Raw genomic sequence first — 16,323 nt, 5'->3', positions numbered from 1 at the left:
AAAAAATAAGACCTCTAGTTCACTTCTCATTGCATTTACATTTTTTTATGTAATGGCATATTAGTTTTATTTCAATCTTCTGGAAATCTTCTCCATGGTTCTCAGATTTCTTAATAATACATATTAAAATCTCAAAAGCAAGTTTGATATGGTCATTTCAAAAGCTGAAACTGTGTTTATAAAGAGTTGCTAAGTTGAAACCATCCATTTTTAGTTATCTGCGTTTACTTTCATCCTCAGTTACTGTCAAAATATAAGATACTTTGTCATCTCATGATAGAAAAATATCAGATTTTTGTGAGCACAAAAAGCTTATTGACTTCTCCTCCACTACAGTACTAAAGCCAATGAATGCTTCACCATGCCTAGTAGGTAAAATACCAAAGTCAGTGCTTAAAGTTCTTCTAGTTAGATGAACTTCAGCTGCATTATTATACCTAGTGTCTTACAAATTCTTTCCCTCTGGTTTTTTTGCTTCCTTCGTCTATACTCTTTATTTCAGGGCTTGTAATTGGTATTGACTGCTATCGGTTCTTTCTGCTTGCTAAGTGTGCAGTTTCCATTTTACATAGCAATTTTTACTTCCTCTTTTAAAGCTTTTTAAGCACAGCTTTCTTCTTTTTTATTCTTAAATGTGAGGTCTGTTTTTAGCAAAACAATGTGAATGGTGACTGATAAGTGTTTAAAATCTTTTCCCCCAGATGATTTGGCTCAAAATAATTATCAGTTTTGCAAGACTCACTCTTTTTGCATTAAATACTTATATCATTGGTTTGGATTTTATTCTGTGCACAAATATCAAATGTAATAGATTCGTGATCTCTTACCCTTAAACTACAACTCATTTTATTTCAAAGATGAGTCCCTGTATTTATCATAACGAAGGCGAAGAGAGTATTCCTTCAGGATTAATGCAGTGTTTTCATAATCAGGAAACTGTCATTCTAATTTTTTTAGCCACTTCTGAAGAGCTCTGTACTGCCTGTAAGTGACCATCGGCGTAGGTCATTAAAGGTAAAGATGACAGCATTTTTTCCTCCTTTGTGCTACAAATAGCTGTTTATAGAGATATTGCACAACTGGTTGCAGTGTGATGGTCTGCAGCAGGCACAGATCAGCATGTGATCTGCCTCTGCCTTCTATTAATAATTCAGGAATATTCAAGACTCCTATTCTAGAGTTGCCAGGCACAATACAAGAGCGCTGTTCCCAAGCTCTGCAATCCGCTTGATCTATCCCAAAGCTAATTTAACCATTTCAGTTGCACAAGTCTTTTCTATGAGCTTCAGTTATAGTCTGTCACCAATGCGCATGCATTGTTTCCAGTTCTAGTTTATTACTAGATTCTTAGTGCCGGCGTATAGGCAGCTAGGGAGTCTCTTTTCATAGCCCTTGGTGACTGGATTGGTTTTATCCTTGACACCTTGATTTTATGGCAAATAAGAATACTTTATTTTTTCCTTCCAACCCCTTTTTTGCTATTGAGGTTGATGGCGCTTTCCTATTTGCTTTAGCAGAGTACAGCCAAACCAAACAGCTTCCTTTGCTCTCAGCAAATGGATCGGGACTCCACAGAGCCCAAATCCACCACCTAAAGCCACATGACTAGTTAACAATTCTCTTCCTGGGCATCCTGCTTTTTATTTTGTTTAACTTGTAAGAGAGGAATGCTCTCTGACCAGCAATTATATGGATGGCTCCTGTCTTTCAGCAATCTACTGAGAACTCTTCTTTTGCAGACGATGAAGCTAGCTGGCACTAGCCCCTGTGGGGAAATTGCCAGTAAAATTCCTCATTCTAATCTCTGACTCTTTAGAACAGTGTTATATCAGCATAAGGAAGAGAATATGTAGTTAAAAGGTTGGAAGAAGCAAGCAGATCCGTGATCCTTTAGCACTCTCTTCCAAAAGGGCTTCTGGCCTGTATTTCTTCCTCCTCATGGAATATATTCTCATTCTTTATTTTTCATCTCTGACTATTTACTCAGAAGACAAATTCCTGGAAGTTGAGCAATGGAAAGCTGGGCAAGACCACATAGTGAGGGTTTATCAAAATCTCATTGCAGCAGATAAAGCCAATTCATGTGTCACCACGGAGTAAAATAAGCCTTGTTCAAACGAACTTTCTCCCCATGATGTTATATTTACTGAGCTCCTGCATCACCGTAACTGGGAACCCTGAGATGTAGAAACGTTAATATAACAGTATGAAAATTCACAGAGGGGCAGAGCAGGTACTGGGGAGGCATCTAATGGGGAGATAATTCTCCAGTCGCCCTGGGAAGGGAAGAGGAGACAGCTGCTTTTGTTGGTGCAGAGCGTTGCGCAGAGCTGTCAGCTTCTCTCCTGCCTACAGACGATTTCCCTCCCCAGTGCACTCTAGGAAGAAACATGTAGCTGGAAACAAAAAGAAATGATTAAGCAGAGACAGTCAGCCCGAGGAGAAAAAGTTCTGCTTTCTGCAACTTGCTGGCAGTACCCAGTGCTGGGGTCTCTCCTGCTCGCGGGGTGGGCTTTTCCCAGGACTCCAGTCAAGGACAGAGGTGTCACCACTCCTGGGGTGGCTCCAAGGGAGGATTTTGGTTGCTCAGCTTCCTCCTCATGTCAATCCCATAAAGCCAGACGGCTCAGGCTTCCCATGTGGGAAATCTTAGTGCAGCAGGTTGACATGATCATATTTTGCACTCCCTACATTTTCTTACTAGGCTGTTTTTGGGGATCTAACGCAACTGATTCCCTCATGTAGACGACTCTCATTAGTCTCTTGAGTTGGGTATTGAATGGCTGCCCTCTATTAGAAGGAATTAAATCCGTCTTGATAAGACAGATTTAATAATTGATAACTTAGAAATCTCTGATAGACTTTAATCTGCTTTCCTGGCATCTTGTACAGAAATTAAAGTTTTACTTTATTTGACATCCTTTGTCTATGTGTGCACTGCATCCGTTGATATTCCTCTGTATCCACATTAGAAATTTGAAAGAGAAATTGCTAAAATATTTAAACAGGAAAATATAGACATTTTGAAAGAAACCTTAAAATATCGGATAATTTTGGACGAAAACTTCCCAATGTATTGTACTGTGCTCTCTTCAATTAGTCCCGCGACACAGAAAACTATTTTGTGACAAAACAGAATCCGTTACTACTTTAACCTCGCCCAACATTGGAACAAACTTCATTGAGCTTGCTACAGCTGGTGAGTAAAGATCCATTCAGTAAATTAGGCTTTAAAAACTGCATTCAGAGACTTGGGCTAATTTTATTAGAGGTTTTAATTCTCATTCTCTGTCTAGTAGTTGGGTAACTGTAAAAGAACTATTTATTAGTTTAAAGCTCATACAGCTGATTGATGCATGCTAATGCATTTTAGATTTAATAATCACATCTTCCTTAATTGAATTGTGTTTGCTCAGACAGAGCATATAATTAAATCAAGTCTTTTCTAATCCTTCTCATGCCAGATTATTCTATGGTACGTTGGGAAAGAATAGTCAAAAGTATGCATTTAGTTAATTTAAGCTCATTGAAAAAATCCATAGTCACATTGTGAATGTTTGGGGTATTCATCGTTTTCCAAAATAAAGAGAGGTATTCTTCCATACGTATCTTCTGCAGTAATTAAGAAGAGTAGAGAGGCAGCAAGACTGAAAATACAGCTAGGAAGAAAACAGTTTTAAGAAAATCCTGCAAATTTATGCAGCAGATGATAGTGAAATCTGCACACCACGTGACCAGCAACCTATTTCAGACAATTGCTCTCAAATGCTTTTATGGAAAAGGAGAGGGTACTATTGCTCAGGAACGTTCACTTGCTTTACCTGTTCCGTACTCTTTTGTCTTACAATGCAGAATTAAAAAAGGCTGTCAGAGAGAAGACACAGAAAAATCCAAGACATAGTTGAGAAATGACGGAGGAGCAGAATGAGGAAATGCTTTACTGAGATGGTTTGACGTGCTTGTGTATGCCTGGTGAGTCATTTCCAAGATGGAAGTCCAGCACCAAGGGGATTCCGAGACATTAAAGATTGAAAAACTGGCCTGAAAGAGGGGGAAATGTTATTTAGAGTTGGATGTGGATTTCAGAGTTGCAAGAAGAGGAGGGCAGAGTTTAGGCATACAGAAGTTTACTTTTTTAATACTTTTCTCTGATTGCCATGGATCTTTAGATAGAAGAAAAATACAGGAATGTAATTCATAGCGGGATGTTCAAACTTGGCATTTTCTTCTTTTTATGACAGATCAGAGGAACTGGATATATGGATGTGCTACCAATGCATCTGCTGTGTCCATAACACTTCAAAAGATTTATTCTGCAAAAGAGAGCTATGGAAATAAGCATCATATTTTTCTCTGATAAAGGATGTATTGCCTCAAGTCTAAATTACTGACCTGATCTAATTTGTCCATCAGAGTTAAATTATAGAATTTATCCTTTTTAATAAACAACACTGGCTGCTGATTAAAAAATGACCTGCAGCAGAATCTGATTTCTCTTCTTGTTTTCCAAACCGTATAATGTTATTAAACATAACATTGTGGGGCTATAGCATTTTGTCTGAGGATTTTGATCTCATGCTCTATGGCATTTCACTTGAAGAATGATTTGCTCTTAATATCGTATTCAACCTTGTACTGGGAAAGGTCTTATAAAGATTTGTTTCCTTGACTACCCTGTGTCACAAGCTTGAAATGCAATTCCATAGCAGTAAAAGGAAAAAAAAAAATTCAACGCTGGTATATAATTAATAACGTATCACAGAAAGAAATCTGGTTAGCGAAGTGCTGTCAAGGTGCTGCTTGTGAAGTAAAGGCGTGCTTTTCTTTGCAAGTGATTTGTAAAACATATGCAGGATGATTATTTGTCTTCCCAGTACAAAAAAGTACTACGGTTGGTCTTGAACATTTCTTCATGGGGGCAAGCATGCATTGACCGAGGACAAGAGGAACATTCCCCGTCTGAGCAGGGTACGTCAGTTCATACGACTTATCGCTGACAGCTATAGGGGTTTGCTGCTTGTTTGAAATAAGTCTAACCTACACAGCATACACTGTGTAAAAGGACGTTGTAATAAAAACTGCTTAGATCTGCACCTCCTGCTAAAGGTCTTCTTGTCACAGTGTCAGCTGGGAACACGCCTGAGGTTTTCAGTTCAATGAGCACCCCTTGTCTTATGCGGGCTCAGGGTCAAGGCACCTGTCGCCTCTTACCCAGCTCTTTTGGAGCGGAAACCTGAGCAGCAAATTTCAGTTATGAACAGGGATACTTTGTCAAAATTCAACGACTGCAAACAAACCTGGCCCTAGGCTGGGGAAAGGTCCTGTCATTCCTGGCCTGGGTTCTCTTTGATATAAAATATGGGCGAACGGGGTATCACTGCACGGGCCGGTTGCTCCTCTAAGCATGAGTTAGCCGCCTGCTCATCTTTTTCAAGTGCTCAGGACTTTAGACACTAGGTATCTTCTGTGGCACAAAGTTTCTTTCCAGTTTATAACTGTTTTATCCTGCTGACTTAGGACCCATTCTCTAGGAAACCAGCAGCACGGAGGATCTACTGTTTCGAAATGAACATAATCAGTTCGTTGCCTAACCCTACCGACACCAGGACCAACTCGTCGGAAGCCAGAGGGGTGGTTTTACTTGCCATCACCTTCCTTCGTATCCTCCAACACTGCAATTATGCTTAAAAAAAATACCTTGCCTATGGGCTTATTAAAAGCCTTTTTAAATTGGCTAGTCAGCTTGGCAGCCCGTGCTCTTTCTCCTAGCAACTTAGATGAGGTTGACAAAATGTGCTTATAGTCTTTCTGCGTACCTGTCTTCTCCCGCATTTTACATCAGTGGCATACCTTGCCAGGGTAGAGCCCTGCTGGATAATAAAATGCTAAATAAATTATAGCTGGAGGGAATAGAGATGGTGTTGATTGATGCTAATTCCCTGAAGTCAATGTAATAGTATCTTCTGAGGCTGTGCTAGTGACAGTAGGTTGAAAGCAGAAATGTTTGTTTCTGGAGGTAAAAAGAAAAAGAAAAAAGTACAAGATTACATCTTACATCTCTAGTGAGCAAAGAGGACTCTGCTGGAGGTACAGGCCACTTGTGATAATACAATTGGCCCAAGATCTTATGATGTTGATAATCCTACACACCTGTAATACTGTTCTGTGAGTATAAGGGATGCGACTGGAAAAAGACAATATACAAATCAGTTTCTCCATCCCTTTTTTCCTTTTCTCTCCACGGAAGTCACTGTCTTCTTATCTCAGTTAATTCCACATTCCCTCCTGCATAGACAAAATGACATGGTTTTGAGTTCTATAGCTGCTGGAATATTTCCATAAAGTAATTTTCTTTATTTAGAAATGAAGTCCCCTATAGGGACCTGGACTAAATGGACCAATACTCTGCCTATATATGCTTTTTTTTTCTTTTTTCTTTTTCTCTTTTTTTTTTTTTTTTTTTAACTGGCATTATAAATTAGACCTAAGAGAACCTAGGAAGTCCTGAGATCTTTTTTGTAGGCAGTAAATTTGGATACAGAAGACTTAGAAGTTATTTGGAAATTTGCTGCTTGAGTCTTGAAGACCTTAGCCAAGACACGTTGCTCTTCTGTGCCTTCCACATTCATAGATGACACCACCTTTCATGAAGGACTTCGAGATGTGAAGTGCCTGCTACAGAACACCTTTTCAGACTTATTCTTACTTCTTTTTGCTTTCAATTTCTTTGGGGTGAATTGGCACCAAGACGCACACATGGAAGGCACAGGTCAAAGATACCCACATTGCAGAAATATTTCTATTATTTTCAGCTACTTTGAAAACAACAGCTTTTTCTATTCCCAGCTGGTGAAGATGGTAGCTCCAGGGGGTGTCCCGAGTGACAGAGACCAAACCACGGACATCAGGATGAAGAAAATAAAACCTCAGGTATCAGAAATGCATACCGGTGACCAAGAGATAAGACACATGTTGAGAAGGGAAGAGTTCTGTCATCATGCAACAGAGACGACGTTGGAAGTGAGAAGTGTCCATCTTCACTTTACAGCTTCCTTAGGCTGCTCGTACTTGTGGAAGACGTCCTACTAAGGGGGAGAGACAGAGCAGAACAGTCCCATGGCTTTGGAAAAAATGGAAAGTACTTTCCAGAACAGTCTCTCATGATGTCATATTCATCTACAGCAATTAGGAAGAGGCTGGTCTGCCTTACGAGTCTCTTGGGAAGAAGGATTGCCCTGCCAGCCACATAACAATGGGATAAAAATGGGAAATGAATCTCTATTTAGAAAGAAAGGACTGAGGATGCCTGAAAGCCTGTGTGCTCCTGCGAGGCAGAGTCCTGTTCCCAACTTACCCAGGAGGATTCAATTATTTGACTGCAAAACTAATGTATCTACTCAGTGTGAGCCTGTGTAGTTGCTACAAGTGTTAATGTGTGTAGGTTTAAAAGGCTGGTCCTATCACCTATTTGGCAATAATTTTTTACCTGGAAAGCGCGTGCGAAAAGAGTTAGTGAGAGATGGAGATCTTTAGCACAAAATGCCTGTAAGCATAAAAAGATGAAACCTAAAGTCCCCTTAGAAATGCTTTTTTTCAACTGCTATTTTTATAAATGTCTTGTTTCTGTGGCATTTACGGTCATTTCCTTCCTCAGAAATGTTGTTTTGCAGTTGTTTTTGTCCACAAAGCACGGACATTCTCTGGCGTCTGCCTTAACTAACCAACCAGTACAAATTTCTCTTGAAATTCACAGCTGTCTTCACTGAATATGAGTAAATGAGCCTGTCAGGTTGAGCTGACTCTAAACTTTTCTTGTCTTTGGGATGCAAATCCTTTTAAGTATATTTAGGTCATCTCTATTTGATTTTCATGGGACATACAGGGAGGGGAGAAGCAAGTTATTCTTCAGAAAGGAAAGAAAATGTAAAAGATGTGCTTTAAATCACTCCATTCAAAGGCACTGTCAACGTCGTCATGTTCCGTGCAGAACCTAAACACTTCTTTTTTCCTTAGGTTTGTGTCAGAAATAGGCTTTTTCCCCATTGCCTGCATCTTTCACTTATGATTTAAACCATATTGGGTGGTGACTGGTAGCTGTCATGGGAGTCTCAGGTGCAGTCTAGCGATTGACTGCTTTATATTCCAAAGCCAAAGCACTAGGCTTGCCCTGGTAATTAGATGCTTTTAATGCCTGACTTTAAATTCTTCATCAAATTCCTCACCACTTTCTTTATTCTTTACCATCCTGGCCCGGACACCCAGCAAGCTGCTTCCTTTAAAATAACATTCCCCCGATACAAAGTCTGAGAGCATCACTTAAAATTGCCCAGCTCATATTTAATTCATCTTTGGATTTCCCCAGCTGGAGATCTTTAGGTATATATTATGGCCAGCAGACTGGAAAACTCCAGATATGCAGGAGCTGGATAAATGACTCTTAATAACATAAAGCGTAAAGTATTTGCTGTACTTCTAAGTCCTCCTCCAGCTCATAGGCAGAGGAAGAAACAGGATAAAAATCAGCACAGTGCTCAGACAGTGCAACGTTTCAGACCTGATCGTCCTTACACAAATGCCTCTTTACTGCTGGTTTGTGTAATAAACTCTTCAAATTTATGGCTGAGTCGCACTCCCGCGCCTGTCTTAATGTAAATGAAAAATCAAGCATTAATGTAATGTAACACTTTTCATCTCGACAGATGATAGAACGTACAACGCACTGTGTGCGGAGGGATGATGCTCCTTTGCAGAGCGGGCAACCAAAGCCCCGGTGGCTGGGGCTGCACTGGGGAGCCCGGCAGGGCTGGCAGAGCCCCTGCCCAGTAGCTCCCACACTGCAGAGCGGTCACCTCCTTGATGTCTGACAGCATTCAGTATTGCCTATGCTACCGAAAGGTCCTGAACTGGCACGGAGGGAGAAGAGAACAATTTCTTTCCTTAGAAAGAGCAACCAAACCCAACAGGACTGGGGATGACACTTTGAAGAACCAGAGCCTCCGGTTTGGCAGCAGGCTTGAGGGAGCTGGGTTGGCAGGCCAAAGGGCATGTGGGAGTAAAGGCTTATGAAGTGGCTGCACTGATTTATCTGCTTGTTCCCCTGGTCATCAGAGGGCTCTGTTCCTAACCATAGGGCCGTCACCTTCCATATCCACCTCCGATGCTGCCTGTGTATTTATTTGGTACAGAGAGCGTGCATTCTAGACCGAGCAGAGCTTTACATTCTGGCCTCTTGAAGGACTTTGCATGCTCGCTTATACCATCGAGCAGTCTGTCTGTCAAACTGTTACTTTCTAGCTACAAAAGACGTTATTTTAGGGTGTTTCTGGAGAATAAGGTCTCATGAGCTCTTTGCAGCTGGATTTCTGTGATCAAGTTTTCAAGAACATTCAAAATGCAGATGGGTGAAATGAGAAACGGGTGTGATTTTCATTAGCAGTTGGGCTTATTAAGCAGCTATTGTTAGGTATCAGTTCTTCCCAAATGTAGATATCTGATTTATGGCTTTAAAGGTAAAATTACAGAACTAGCTGCAACTGAAAACCTTAAAACTTCAGAAGCTTTTTAAAATACATTGCTTAATTCCAGTGAGGATCGTATGGGGGATACAGTTGGATTGAGATCATATCAAGGATTTCTTAACATGTGGTTGGGATGACTTGTGTAACCTACTTGTAATTGCTGTTTGTGAGCAGCGAGACCACGGCAGAGCATCCTCAGGAAACTCAGATAAGTGTAAGGGAAAGTGAAGACTACTGGCGACAACTGGAACTAGGTATTATAAAAAGTTCTTTAATTGTGCAGTCCTGTGATGGAATCACTGTGCAAAATTTAAGGACTCTGCTTAGTCTTTTCCCACATCTTAGTGGAAAAAAACAGTTATAAAGCTTAATTATTTAAGAAGACAGCGTGTATATTCCCTTGCTTAAGCAGTGCTTACAAGACCAAACAAATCTCCCCAACTGCGGTAAGAACAGGAGCTTTATGAGTGGTGACAGCAGAATTTTAGTTCTGTGCTGCATCTGCCCGTACTGTGCCATGTGTTTAGTCTTGCCCAGTTTAACACGGCAAACTCTCCCCCGATTTCAGGATTGCATTTTTTAGCTCTTAGCCAACACAGACACTGTGGTTTATATTTTATAGTTTTATTTTGAGTTCTGATGTGACGGAGGTTTCAATTGGATACCATTTGCTGTGATCAAAAGTGTGCTTTCAAATATTTTTAAATATTTTATAGATTAGCACTCAAAAGGAAGCAGAGCCTAGAAGAAAAATAACTGCTACTTCAGCTTCTTTTCTGTGACTGCTGATGAATTAATGATTATTTTTTTTTACATCCCTTATACCAATAGCAGGCATGAAAGGCTTCAACGTTCAGGATACCCAAAAGCATTAGAAGAGGGAGGCCAAGGTGGAGTCCTAGATTAGTTGTGATGAGCTGGGGCCAGTCACTGGGAGAGGGGGGAGTTGTGGGTCACCTGTAGGGCTAGGGAGAAAGTGGTCTCCTGGGAGCATCCCAGGTAACCTGCAGGCAGGGGGAGGGAGGGACCACTGCCCCAGGGGTCTTCTTTTCCCTACTTGTTGCAATTGGACACATTAAGCTGTCAAAACTTGTGTAAGAATCTGAGCACCTCTACGTGTGTGTGTGTTTACACATATATGTGTGTATATGGAGGAATGGAGTAAGGGACAGAGGGAGAAAGTAAACACACGGTTTATGTATTTGGATTTTTATAAAGGTAGAGAAATCAAAGGCTTTTGATTTTTGGAATGACAAACTGACTAAATTAGACAAAAAAATAAAGACAGCTGTTCCTCCTAAGCAGGAAAGGGAGAGAAAGGTATCCAAGAGCCCAGTCCACCATAAGCTGTTGATTAACCAGACCAGCTGTTATTTAATCCAGCTTTCTCTGAAGTACTGAGGGATTTTGGAGTGCCCCGAAAATCAAATGGTTTGGCTTATCTAACTCAAATATGGTATTATTTTCCTCATCTTTTTTTCTTTTAATAGAGTTACCATTTGATATTTGTTTGGTTTTGTTTTGTGTCTTCGGTTTCAGCCTTTCAGAAGGCAAAGCAGTCTGGAGTTAAGTGGTGTACAGAGCCTGGTTGATCTTCTTCGAGCCTCTAAAGTTACCTTCAATGACTGTCATATTAGCGAGATAAAGAAAAGTACAGTGCTCTGTAGAACCAGTTTTCCTTTTTTCTGTGCTGTGCTCTGAAATCATTGCTCGGGATTTGACGTGGACGCTGAAACAGCGGTTTAAAAATTCTTTGCTTTGATCTGAAATACCTGATAAAAAAGCATGGATTTTCTGGAGTCCTTCTTTCTATGTTTCTAATCTTTTTATTTCATTTACCGGTCAGAATGCCTCTACTTTATTTATCTTTTTTTTGCGCATGTGTAATAAATATCAGGCCACAGATGAAGACAAAATCCCAAAGTGATTTGAGTAAAAGGGAAAAGAATGTAACAAAGGAAGAGGGGAGAAAAAAATTAATGTCATGAGATCAAATGTTATTTATGCTTGTATGGTGTTTATACATATATTTATGAACAAACATAGCTATAGCCCAGCTGTAACTTTGCCCTGTTGTTAGCCACTTTCAAAAGCATCGGTACTCTATCCATTGTCAGCTATTTAAACAGACCCACGAGATAAGAATGACGACATTTTAAAAAATTTGTTTCTTGTTTCTTAGTAAAGGCTGGTCTCTCTCCAGTATGTTGCCATAGTCCCTATTTACTCTCAAAGCACAATAATCCGTTCCCCTCGTTCCGAGCTGCCCAGCCATGCAAATGTCACGTATGAGACTCGTGGCTTATCCCAGCGGCCCTGTGGCTGTCGGTCAGGACTCTGCCCGCACCCATAAGCTGTGCGCTTATGCGTGTGCCCCGCGCTGGGCAGAAGGGGAGCGGGGAAGGACTGACCGCACTGAGCCGGGAGAGGAGGAAGCAGCTTAGGCTGCGCTCACGACCCGAAGAACGTCGGAAGTTCAAAACTCTTGTTCCTCCCTCTTTAAGTATTACCCTCACGTTTCTCTGTAAATTTTCTCCCGAGCGTGAGTATGACGCCCCAGCAGCGCTAGCAATGAGCCGGGGCGCTAAAGGCGTTGCCTTTTCTTTTCAGCGTCAAAGTATTTTGAATGAACGGTGCCGCGTCTTGTAGTATTAGTCCTAGATGTGGAGCCCATAAATGGAGCGGTGATTTCCTCACTCAGTTACTAATTGGCCTGTGACGGTGACATTGACATTGTGGTTGCAGACACATGCAGATCGGAAATTTATACGCTGAGACTGATAGTTATGACAGCATATAAAAGTCAGACCATCCAAGCTCTATTAAATCACTTAATAAAAACTGAGTGAAAATATCTAAGAAGCATGAGAAAACCTTGGATTACCTTATTTAAATTTGATACCTAATGAAAACATAAATATTTAAAACCCATGAAGTTATTAACTAAATTAACCAGAATTATTTTAAAGGTATAATTTACTCAGCCAGATCATCAGCCAATGCAATCTCCATTTAAATTGATGGAGCTATGCCGTCATTCACAGCTTGAGCTCCAGATCACGATACTGATAAAATCATACATCTTTTTTAAGCATAACATATTTGGAGCATGAGGGGTTTTTGTGACAGCTACGTTTGTCCTATGACCTAAGAACCATAAAAATATATTTAATATAAAAAAAAAAAAGGTCACATGATAACTTACCATTCTGTAAAGTTTATCCTCCAGATCCTGATTAATTCTTTGTAAGGCTAGGTAATTGTTTTGTATCCTAAAACAAAGATGATATCATGTAATTGAATGCATTGTTTTTCATGTTGTTTTTTACCCGTAATTTTCACGTCAGTACAAAACCTTGGCTTGCACTACTTGAAATCTATTTCCTTATAACTCCTGTTGCCAGTCAGTGGTTGCCTTTGAAACATAATTACCACCTACTTCCTAAGCAAAACTTCTTTGTCATGTTTGCTTACTATATTTAGCGGCAAATTCCGTCAGGAAGTGAAAATATGTTTGTCATTCTGCACTTGTGCGCAGACATGCATCACAGCATGGGAACTTGCACAAAGAGACTGCAGCTTTACATCAGCCTCAGGAATGGTCTGTTAGAGAGGAAGTTTGAGCTGTATGCTTTGAAAGTGCAGAAAAAGATTTATGGAGCTCTTTTAATAAGGAGAATCGCAGCAGAAACCTAATGGCTGTAGCAAAAGCAACACGCGCGCATCAACACATGACTTAGAAGAGAATATTCCTTCTTTTGACAGAAGTTCAAGGAATTGCCTATTCTCAAGAGCTGAACACATCCCCTTTCTTCAGGAAATACATTTAGATAGCTTAACCTGGAAAAGGTGGGTATTTATTTTTATCAGCACTGAGGGACTGAACGGACTTACAAAATGACACTCCTCTGCTTATTCCAGAGCGATACACCAAAGAAAAGCTTCGGTCTGTACATTTCTGGGTTACTTAGATGGTAACCTTGGTATTGTAATGAACGAGTTGCTCAGTCTGTGGGAAAAACATCGCTATTTTGGTAGTAGCTGTGCCTTTCTTCTTGCAGAAAGTAAAGAGGGTAACTCCTTGTTCTTGTTTGGACATATCACCTGGGCAGGATTTATAACAACTATAAAGCAAATGTTCGCAGCTCAGCTGTGAAAAGTTTGTCTAAATACATCTATATGTTTGTACTGAGAGTCTTAGGTCAATAGGTCAACGTATTTTCAGTGGTGACTTGATTTTAGGTGACGGGCAAGTGCGGTCACTGTACAAGCACACTCCGGTGTAGAACACGTTCATTCAGCAGAAATCCAATTCTTCCGGGATGCCTGGATCTGGGTGTGGTTTCCATGGTGATCAGGAAGGGACCGGGATTAAAGAAGTCTCTTTGGCTTATCATGTGGTTCGGAGTGCCTGTTGAAATCCAAACCAAGACCTGCATTCGAACCACGCTATGGCTGCGACTCGAGGGGTCCAGCCCGCCCCTTCCTGGCAGTGGAGTGTTTCTCCCTGCTTCTGTTGCTATGGAGATCTTCTTTCCAGTTAAATGATCAAAATTCTCCGTTCCGGCACAGGCCAGCATCTCGCAGTGCCCCTCACGAGGCATGCAGAGCTCCCGCTGGGGCTCCCAGTAATACCATAACATCTGCCGCATGGACACGGGAGGGGAGGTCTGTGCCGAGGACAGCTGCTCTGTGGGCATGAAAAATTACATCCCCACGGGTGAAACTCCCCGGGGTACCGAGGGTCAGCCCAGGCTCAGTGCAGCCCTTGTGAGCCTGGGGGAAGTTTCAGCGTTGTGTACGTTTTCCAGAGCTGCGGAGCAGAGATTTCCTCCTTGTAAGGAGGATCTGTGGTAAAGAGCGTTTGCTAAGGTGGTGACCCAAATGGGCTGAAAATCTGTGACACTTGTACTAACCTATGGCTTGGTCATCACTCACCAGTTCTCACAGTGCCACCGTGTAAATGTCCAGGTGACTTAAAAGATTGGCTGAAGTTCATGGGTCTCCTCATCTGTGCAACGTCCACACTCCCGTCAGATGCAGCGTTTGCTGCTAAGCCTCTGTACCGACATTTATTTATGCAGCTCTAGGTGTGCTTGGGATTTTCCCAGCTATTTTGCCAGAGTCAACACAACAGAGAGAATCCTTAGGGTACCCTGTACCCAGCTTTTCATGGCAGAGGAGAAGGCAGAGATGACCTTGGGAAATCAGTGGGAGCAAGGAGGCTTAAACTGGCTTTGCCTGCAAACAGCTACTCAGCACAAACAGAGTTAGGTTTTGCTGGTAAGGCTGCGTGCCGTGGTGCGGGGAACAAGGATTTAGAAAAATAAGATAGGGCCTGCTGGCTGAGACCAGAAGTACCCCAGTCACGGTCTATAGTTTTCCTCTAGGAAAGCAAAACAGAACAGGTAAAACTTGCTTTGCACCCAGGCAGCTCATGGATCAAGCAGAGGTGGTATAAAACCGATGTAAACTTTTAGCACTTGAAACCTCCTGAAAGTTTGCATGGATTCAAAAGCATCTGCATAAATTTGTGAAAGAAAAAGGGAAAAAAGTATTGGTTCAGGGCTTTTCTAGCTCAGGTGTCTCTGTACCCCAGTCTGTTCTGCACTGTGGACATATGTAGAGAGCTCCAGAGGGACCTAGAAGGTTCCTTTTCCATAACTTTGAGATCATGAATAAAACCAGTAGTAATTGCTGCTTGGATATCTGGCTTATGAAGGTGGCAGTGCATCACTGGATTTGCTCCTCAGCTTCTGTTGACACTTTCTCTCTTGATACGGATGACTGGAAGGTGGTTATCATTAACATAATTGCACTTGGATGGCAACACTTCCATGCCAAAGATGGTAGAGGGTTTTTGCAAAACGTTATTACAATCTGCTTCTCTGCTTGTAACTTCTTTTGGTTTTGCCCATCAAATTTTCCTCTGTTGTACCTTTGGGAGAAAGTAGCCCACAAGCCCTAGTTCTCTAACACATTAATTTTGCACTGAAAAAGTTGACCACCTCCCAGTAAAATCAAATTCAATCTAGACAAAAACCCCACAGTAAGTAGGAAGCTGAGCTTCAAAATGTGTTTCTATTGAGAACAGTATGCAAAGGTAGTCAAAATAAGCACAAACACATGCACACATACACAAGCACATACACATGCACATATATGCATAAAACCCAAATTGGAAATCCACTGTGCCAAAAGAAGTGTCAGCAAATGTGGGTGGCAAGGAGAGAAATGGACCCAGAAATATACGGAAGAAAGTGTTAAAGGGATAAAACAGGAACAGAGTAATCAAATCAATCTTTGGGCAACACTGTAAAATGAAGGAGGAGCAGGGAAAATTATTCAAATTTGAAAATGGTCATATGAGCAACCCTGTTTGCAGAAAAAATACACCCAGATAGCTTGAGCATTGTGAAATATGAAATATTTTAATTTTGTAAATCTGGCTCCTGTGCAAATAAAGCAAAGAGTAGATCAGCTTCACTACCCTGTGAACCCGCTATAAGAATAAACTCCTGTGAATCGATAACTTACTATCGTTTTCTGGTGGCTTTTTGTGTTGTTCATATTATTAGGTCCTTCACAACACCACCATGACATATATCTAAAGTAAAACACAGCTTTGGGCTGACTTTCTCTAAAAAAGAGAATTTCACTCAGAGTGCAGTTTAGCTTTGAAGAGTGACTGTTAAAATAGTAACTTCTAGTTCAAAAAAATCTTTTCCCTCTCTTATCACAAGTTACACCGACTGCATTAAGAAAACAAGAGTTTTCCCCCCGTTTATCCCAAAGCTTACACAGC

At 41.1% G+C, this 16,323-nt stretch overlaps 1 protein-coding gene across 3 annotated transcripts in view; it reads right to left on the bottom strand.

Annotated features, from left to right (window-relative positions):
* The window catches only part of BEGAIN (brain enriched guanylate kinase associated), a gene marked incomplete at both ends in the record, with an annotated part of 165,288 nt that overhangs the window by 42,339 nt on the left and 106,626 nt on the right, over positions 1-16,323 (bottom strand). For all 3 annotated transcript variants that reach the window (XM_082484763.1, XM_082484764.1, XM_082484762.1), the window contains one exon: positions 12,724-12,790. In XM_082484763.1, coding sequence (XP_082340889.1) covers positions 12,724-12,790 — 67 coding nt within the window. The remainder of the gene's footprint in view (positions 1-12,723; positions 12,791-16,323) is intronic.

This window comes from Vanellus vanellus (genome assembly GCF_965231255.1).
Source record: "Vanellus vanellus genome assembly, chromosome: 6".
NCBI classification, from domain to species: domain Eukaryota; kingdom Metazoa; phylum Chordata; class Aves; order Charadriiformes; family Charadriidae; genus Vanellus; species Vanellus vanellus.
This window is presented reverse-complemented; position numbering and strand designations above follow the sequence as displayed.